Source organism: Anopheles darlingi, chromosome 3 (assembly GCF_943734745.1).
Source record: "Anopheles darlingi chromosome 3, idAnoDarlMG_H_01, whole genome shotgun sequence".
Classification (NCBI taxonomy): domain Eukaryota; kingdom Metazoa; phylum Arthropoda; class Insecta; order Diptera; family Culicidae; genus Anopheles; species Anopheles darlingi.
The window spans coordinates 55,453,732-55,461,599 of NC_064875.1; the positions used below are offsets into that span (position 1 = coordinate 55,453,732).

A 7,868-nucleotide genomic window follows, 5' to 3' on the forward strand; every position below is an offset into this window, starting at 1 on the left:
GAATGATAACCCGTTGCTCGCGATAAGATAAACCCCCCCGTGAAACTACAATCAGTCACACGTTGCCGCAACAATCAGAAAAGCACGGGAGATATTCAGTTTCGGTTTGGCCGTTCCTGCATAAGCGTTGATCAATACGTTGACGCAGGCTTCTGGCATGTCGTCCAATAGGACTCATCCACCACAGCAGCAGCAGCCGGAGTTTATCGGTCCCGATACACCTTCGTTTGATCTGAGCTGGGACTACAACTATGACTCGACGCTAGCGGCAACCCCCAACAATGTCCCACCAGTGGGTGAGTATCGCCAATCCAGAAGCCAGCAACGCCTAGATTATTATCGGTGCCATTTGCAGTGCATAGTGGCGAGAATCCAATCATCACCGCACAACCGCAATCACACATTAGCCAGCGAGATGGAGGTCAGTGTGGATGGTGGGCGTGAGGGGACACTTCAAATCGTGATAATCGGTGGATTGTTTTCGAATGATTTTAGTGAACCTACGGATATTTTCGCCTCAAGCGGATCCGATACGATCGGTGAACAGTCCTTTCCTCACGCCGTTCTCACCAAGAGCCGGATTAGATTTCCTGTACGGTTTGGCATCGGTTTTCATACAGCAATCTTACGAGTTAAATGATCGTGAGTATGGAACAAATCGTCCTTTCCTGGTTGATTCATCACGAGTGTTTCTTTGCAGTTTTGTCAGGTGTGGCTTCAGATAATCGTTTCACAATCCGTGGTCCATCGAACGAGGCCCTGTACGGTGCGTTAGAGACATCCGATCCGAAAGACCGATGTTGGGGCTCTCTGCGACCGTTTCAGCTGTCTCTCGTCGATCGGAGTCACCAAGAGGTGCTGCTGTTTAAGAAAACTCTGGGATGCGGTGTGTTTTGCTGCTTCTGCAAAAATCAGTTCCTAGAAGTGTGGGCAAATCCGGGCGAGCTGATCGGATGCATACAGCAAGACTACGGGATGTTTTCGCAGGAGATCGTTTTACTAAACAGTGACATTAACACCATGTTCCGCATACCGATCCCGTTCGTCAATGCTATCCGGATGCCGAAGGAGACGCATTTCCGGATCATGGATCGTGATCTCATGAGCCAGAAGGGGACAATCACGCGAGCATGGAACGTGAACACAGCGAGTTACACGAACAATATCTACTACTCCGACCCGAATATGGACGTGAAGTTCAAATCGTTGTTTATTGCCGCCGCATTTTTGTTGGTAAGTTCCGGGGATCTGCTACACTCACGGTGAAAATTAACGAACATTCCCGTTCTTGCAGGAATATCTGTACTTTCAATCGAATTGCTGTTAACGGAGAGGACGACGATAAGTTTAAAGAAGATGATTGTGGAAATAAAACTTATTTTACACTAAGAAAATTTACAAACTGCCGAAATTTAAAGGTGATTTTATTGCGCTCTTTTTCACAGGACCAAAACCCGCAACACTGCTGTCAAATGAGCTGTCAAGTGCTGTTGCGGATGATGTGGACGAGGTCCTAAATTTTCCGAACAAAAATACATTCGCTGAGGTTGTGTGCCGGGAAATCCGGATTTTCCTTGGATTTCTAACATGAAGTCCTTGCAATTAGTGCGGTTTTCGGTAGCCCTAATCCTGGGCCTCGTACTGCTGCCCGAATTCTGTATCGCCAACGAGGTTCTCGGCTGTGGGGGATTCGTAAAAAACGTGGATTCGAGTAAAGTCGAAGTAGGCCTGTAAGTTCGGATTCCCCGGGTTTCCTAATTAAATTAAGCGAGTTAGCGACTGCTGATGTGTCCCCTTTCTCCTCTAGTTACACTTCGCAGGGCAGTTTGAAGATCAAAACGGAATGCTCTCCCTCGAACGGGTATTTCTTCATACCCGTTTATGATAAAGGAGATTACGTGTTGAAGGTTATTCCCCCGCCGGGTTGGAGTTTCGAGCCGGAACAGGTTGCCATCAAGTTCGACGGCCAGACGGATCTGTGCAGTCAGGGCCGAGATGTTAACTTTCTATTCAAGGGCTTCGGAATTACGGGTCGCGTGGAGTTCTACGGAGCCGTGGACACAGGAGCCCGCTTTGTGAAGGTAGAACTCGTGGCGGAGGACGGCAATAAAATTGGCCAAACGACCACGACTGCGAACGGCGTGTTCTCGTTCACGCCGATCAAACCGGGACGGTACGTCGTGAAAGCGCAACACCAGAAGTGGCACTTTGTGCAGCCCGAGTATAAGGTGACGGTGGCAACGGGAAACACGGAAATCCCCGCCGGTTCACTAGTTGTTTCCGGATTCGATGTCGAGGGAGCCGTCTTCAGCGATGGTCAGCCGTTTGCTAATGTGGGCTTCCTGCTGTACCCGGCCAAAAATGTAAGTTCCCGACAAAGCGTCACGTGGTATTCCCTGATAATCTTGGAACCGTTTCTTTTCAGCAAAAAACGCTCGTGAAATGCTCCACAGAGAGCATCCCAGCGATAGCGAACGCGGGTAACCAGGCATACGAATCTAGTGCAGTCTGCTACACGACCCCGAACAAAAACTCTGGCGCCTACTTGTTTGCGGGAGTTTCTCGAGGAAAGTATCTCATTCGGCCACACTTTGCTGACAGTAAAATCAAGTTCCATATTCGACCGGAAGAGCTGGAGATCGAGATCGGCAGTGAGGCGGTTCGGCTGCGTGATAACTTCGAAGTGACGGGATTCAGCGTGTCCGGACGAGTATTGCGCTCACCGAACGGTGCGAGTGTGGCGAATGCACGCGTCAAGATCAACGGACGGAAAGTGGCCGTAACCGGGAAGGATGGCAGTTACACTCTGCACAACATTCAGAGCGGCACCTACACTATCCAGGTGCTGGCCGATGATCTGCAGTTTAAGGATCACATCGTGAAGGTTTCTCTCGCCAATCCGTCGTTGCCGGATGTACTGGTATCCGGATTCAAGGTATGCGGCCAGGTTGTATCGAAGAAGGCGCACCGGGTGGCAATTGCTAAGAAGGCTTCAACGATGATGGTCGAGGTGACAAGCTCGGAGGGTAGCGGTGAGTGGTGTACGTTCCTTGAAAACGGCCAATACACGGTGCAGGTGCTGACGGGTGATGAGGAACGAGCCAGCGGTATCCAATTTTTCCCGTTGACTCAATCGATCGAAGTGAACTATGCGCCCGTCGAGGGAATCGTGTTCTCACAGCTTCGAGCTACGGTAACGGGCGAGGTGCGCTGTCTGGCGGACGGAAAGCGTGAATGTGGTGATCTGGCGGTCACACTACAAGCACTCGATGGCAGCGGCAATGCCGTCGGGCAGTCCGTGAAGGCAAGCGTAGGAGAGGCTGGAAAATACAGTTTCCAGAATGTGCTTCCGGGTAGCTACGAAGTGAGCGTCCCGAGTGGTAAGCTGTGCTGGCAGTCAAACACCGTCAAGATCAACATCAAATCGTCCAAGGAGGCCGTACCAGATTTCGTGCAAACGGGCTACATCGTTTCGGTCATAGCAAGCCATGGAGCATCGATGAGCTACCGGTGGAAGGGTTCCGGCGAAGAGGGAGGCGCAGCAAAGGAGGAAGAGATCGTACTGACCGCCGGTATGAACATGTTCTGCGTGAAACGTGCCGGGCAGTATAGCATGCGTTTCGGAGGGTGTCATCAGTTTGAAAAGTCTACCCCAACCGGATTCAGTACCAGCGATTCAGCGCCGATAACGGTAAACGCGAAAAGCCATCGGAATGTGGTAAAACTTATTGCCGAAGAACAGGAAACCTACCGCGTGAAGGTCTTAAAAGAAGGAGGATCGCTTAGCGAGATCGTTGAGTTTGAGCTAACGGGTGCACGAGATGATTCACCTAGTGGTGGACACATTTACTGGAAGGAGTTCTTCCTGGAGCAGGGCGAACGTATAACGCTGGTACCGCAGAGTGACATTATGCTGTTCAGTCCGGAACAACTGGAAGTGACGGGTGGAAACGATTGTGCCGATGTCGGAAAAAAACTAAGGGCCACCAAAGGTTTGCTTATCAATGGACGTACCAATCCACCGATCAAGGAAGCCACAGTTACCCTCACGTTCCCGGAAAACATGGAATTTACACCTCAGATCACAACCACCGATGAACGTGGCGAGTTCCGTTTTGGTCCGATCGATCCAACACTCGCGGTAGAACTGGCTGCGGAAAAGGAATCTTACGTGTTCTCGGCTTACGATCGAGCCACCAATACGTTTGCGGGTCATAAGCTTTGTGAAATCATCGTCACGGTCAAGGATGACGCAGGTAACCGGCTACCGGGTGTTCTGTTGTCCCTATCGGGAGCAGAGAGCTATCGTAAAAATCTAGTCACCGGTGACGATGGCACGATCAAGTTCCATTCACTCTCGCCCAGTGAATACTATCTGCGAGCGATGATGAAGGAGTACGAATTCCAACCCAACTCCAAGTTGATTGACGTACAAGAAGGTGCGACGGTGCAAGAGGAACTAGTCGGAACGAGGACACAATTTTCCATCTTTGGTTCCATCACTTCGCTCAATGGCGAACCGTTCCCGAACGTGATCGTGGAAGCAGCAACTAACGAAAAGTGCGGCAATGTGTTAGAAGAAGCAACTAGCGAATTCAACGGACAGTATCGTATCCGTGGTCTAACGCCCGGTTGCCAGTATCGGGTGCGTGTTCGTACCGGTACCGGTCCAACGGCTACGGTCGATCGTTCGATTCCACGCGAGCGCGTGGTTGATATTGGCAAGGCCGACACCCGGGATGTCAATCTGATCGCCATCAGCCCACTGGCGTTCGTGGACGTAACCGTTCGAGTGGTTGCATCCGAGCTGGACTATTACAAGACACTCAAGATCGCCTTGTACCGCAAGGGAAGTGAATCTCCGGTTCACACTCAGCGCATCGAATCGCCGCTCAACATGAAGTCGAAGGTTAATCCCGGTATCATGGTGTTCTTCCCACGCATTCCGTTCGATGGCAAGAGTTATCATATCGAGCTGACCTCAACGCTATCGGACAAGAGCTACCGTTACAATCTCGCATCGGTTCCGTTTGTGGCAAATACTAGCAGTTTCTACGCGGAGATGCAGTTCGCACCGGTTATGCGTACCGGTGATGGTGATCTCAACCAAAGCTCACTATCGGCAATCGTTATGATTGCGATCATTGGTTTCGTGTTTTTCAAGCAAGAGTTGGCGTTTGAGCTGCTGGAAATGGCTGGCAGTAAGCTTGGTAGCATTGTTAGCAGCGCTATGGGCAACCGTGTGAAGGCGAAAGAGCTGAAGAACGACACTGGCTACATCGATGATCGTGATATCGATGCACTGGCCTCGAAGATCGAGGGAGGGAAAAAGAAGAAAACCAAAAAAGTGTCCTAAGGAAAAGACGATAAACCAGTACTACTGTTCGAGTGAAATTCGAGAAAATGTGGCAATTGAAGAAAACGTAAGCCATTGCAAACGAATCGTGCGAAACGATAAACTCATCCAATTCACATCGTAGAACGAGAAGTAGTCTAAATTGTTTCGAAATAAATGATGGGTGTGGTAGTTAATACAAATTGGATTCGGATTTTTGCGTACTTTTTTCACTGAATAGTTGGCATTGTCTGAAAGAAATGAAAGACATCGAAGCAAACAGTTTCAGTTACGTCGTCGAAAAATGGTGAGCAATTTAATTGAAGAAGTAGATAAAAGAAGAAAATATTTAGTAGGAATGAGGTAAGTTTCATGTATGATATATTTGTGAACAGATTAAGAAAGCAATCAAATAAATAAATAAGTTACAGCATTGTACAATTGCATCACAAATGGCTCATCTTAGTTACGGTGAAATCGGTTAACTGTCTTTGGTTGCAAAATCAATTTACCCCTCAAAGGACTAATGGTCGGAGGAATAGTTGTAGCATCCGACGCATCGATTTCATTCTCCTGTGTATCGTAACTAGCCGTCTCTGCTGTGGGTGGTTGTGAAATCGGTTGAGAAGGATCCACCGGTCGTCGGCCAGGCGGGAAGGGTCGGCGAGCATACTTTCTTCGTTTCGGTACCTTGCATTCCTCATAAATGCGTCCGCAATCTTTGTAGCTGTTTGCCTTCTCATCACTGGCGTCGCGATAATTGTGGAAAATGTCTCGTCTGGGAATGTTCCAAAACAGGATGTGAGAATTAGTCGAGCTTCAACACCACCGACGTCGTTCAGAGTCTCACTTACCCAATGGCGCGAGTCATAAAGAGTAAAATCGGGTTTCTCTTGGCCTGGAAATCGAACTCGCAGACGAACCGCTTCCGACAGACGCGCTGGTTCACGCCAAGAAAACGGAAAGTCATATCCGTAAGAGTGTCCGTCCAGTACATTCTGAGTGTAACAAATCACCAGTTTAATCAATCTGCATTAACAGTTACTTCCGCGATGCATACTCATCCTCGCCCATGTAATCGTCTTCGGTATCCTTATTGTTGAGCCCTTGATTGCTAGTATCACGACGTCTGCGATGCGATCCGGAGTAAGATTGCGGCCCGGAAGATGGTGGACCGTAGGTTGCGAATGGTTCTGGGCCTGGATGATCGGAAATGGTGCTATATCCAGGATAGCTGGAACCAGCACTGTATCCCGTGGTATGATAGCCCGGAAAGCTGTCGGACTCGATAAACGGTGGCGGAGTTTCACTATAGACCGTTGAACCGAAAAAGCCACCCGGAAATATTTTGTGCCCAAAGAAGTAGATTCCAGCAAAAAAAAGGGCCACCAGAACAATTTTCGCCTTTACCAGCAGCACGGTTGCTACCGTTGATAAGATGGGTCCAACTTTGGAATGGAAAGCCAACGGTTACAGGTACTCCGATTTGAATGGCCATCTAATCCATCTTTGACTACTTACGCGATTTGAAGAAAAATTTGTAAAACCTCTTTCTTCTACGACCTTCATCCACCCCTCCTGTGTTTGCTTCGACTAACTCTTGTGCTGCGACCACGGAAACTAACGCTAGCACAAACAATAGATTCTTAACAACTGCCATGTTGCGTTCGGCCACGTGCGCGAGCAATTCAAATTACACCACGGTTGGTTGACCACTGTGTTCCGTTCCGAGAGCCTTTTGTAACTTAACTGGAACACGCACAATGAATAGAACACCAAAGCCACACAATTACGCAGAAAACACTAGCTAAACACACTGATGAGATCCACTGATCTGATGATGGATCTCGAATCTCGGCAGTACCGCGACTGAATTCAGACCACCGGATGACACATCGTTATATATGATCGAATTGGGAACCTGCGGTCGGTAAAAAACGACAATAATTGAAGCTAATTTGAGGATGGGACGCTCTACTCCCGACCCGGAGCTTGCACACACGCCAACCAAGGCAGGAGATCCCGTCTTCGACGGCTCGACGACTTTCTTCGGCAACCACTCCGGCTTGGGGTGGGAATGAATCGGGCACGATTCAAGATTTTTACCGCGAGATGATGATTCCATATTGAACCGCGTGATGTTTACGATGCCCCAAGACTGCTCGGCTTTTGGCAATGAAGCGACTGATAAGGAACAGATGAGACAAATAGGGGTTTCCAAAAATAGAACTCAAAAATAGATTTTCGGTTTAAAAGGAAGTAGAACAATTCAAGAGACAATTTACGAGAGGGATTCAGGATTCTAATATACAACAAAGAATGTTTAACATAATTCTCACAGCTCAATATGATTGCGCAACGTGACCACGGGGTTTGTTCTCGTGTCTTTCCCCCGGTTATCGTATTATACTTTCACTGCATTAACGCATCCTCTTGAAAGTGTCAACAGCGTGGAAATGAAAGTGAAATGCGACGGTCATCAAAAACAGAACATCGGTGCTAATCGTTGGCGAATCACTTAGCACCTGACCCT

At 48.7% G+C, this 7,868-nt stretch overlaps 3 protein-coding genes across 4 annotated transcripts; 2 read left to right on the forward strand and 1 right to left on the reverse strand.

The window, feature by feature from the left end:
- Window positions 1–115: 115 nt before the first annotated feature.
- On the forward strand, window positions 116–1,402 carry LOC125955063 (phospholipid scramblase 1-like). 2 transcript variants are annotated; one of them, XM_049685910.1, is made up of 5 exons: window positions 116–296; window positions 356–421; window positions 496–642; window positions 701–1,233; window positions 1,295–1,402. In XM_049685910.1, the coding sequence occupies exons 1-5, from the start codon at window positions 158–160 to the stop codon at window positions 1,325–1,327; spliced, it is 918 nt and encodes a 305-aa protein (XP_049541867.1). In that variant the 5' UTR covers window positions 116–157; the 3' UTR covers window positions 1,328–1,402. The 2 variants fall into 2 exon arrangements, with proteins under 2 accessions (XP_049541867.1, XP_049541868.1); XM_049685911.1 differs by lacking the exon at window positions 356–421.
- Window positions 1,403–1,513: 111 nt separating this feature from the next.
- Window positions 1,514–5,667, forward strand: LOC125954969 (nodal modulator 1). The gene is made up of 3 exons (XM_049685716.1): window positions 1,514–1,730; window positions 1,808–2,363; window positions 2,426–5,667. The coding sequence occupies exons 1-3, from the start codon at window positions 1,588–1,590 to the stop codon at window positions 5,354–5,356; spliced, it is 3,630 nt and encodes a 1,209-aa protein (XP_049541673.1). The 5' UTR covers window positions 1,514–1,587; the 3' UTR covers window positions 5,357–5,667.
- A 130-nt stretch (window positions 5,668–5,797) lies between these two features.
- On the reverse strand, window positions 5,798–6,995 carry LOC125955606 (uncharacterized). The gene is made up of 4 exons (XM_049686745.1): window positions 6,857–6,995; window positions 6,381–6,783; window positions 6,190–6,333; window positions 5,798–6,113 (listed from the first exon to the last, which is right to left on the reverse strand). The coding sequence occupies exons 1-4, from the start codon at window positions 6,993–6,995 to the stop codon at window positions 5,798–5,800; spliced, it is 1,002 nt and encodes a 333-aa protein (XP_049542702.1).
- Window positions 6,996–7,868: the final 873 nt, after the last annotated feature.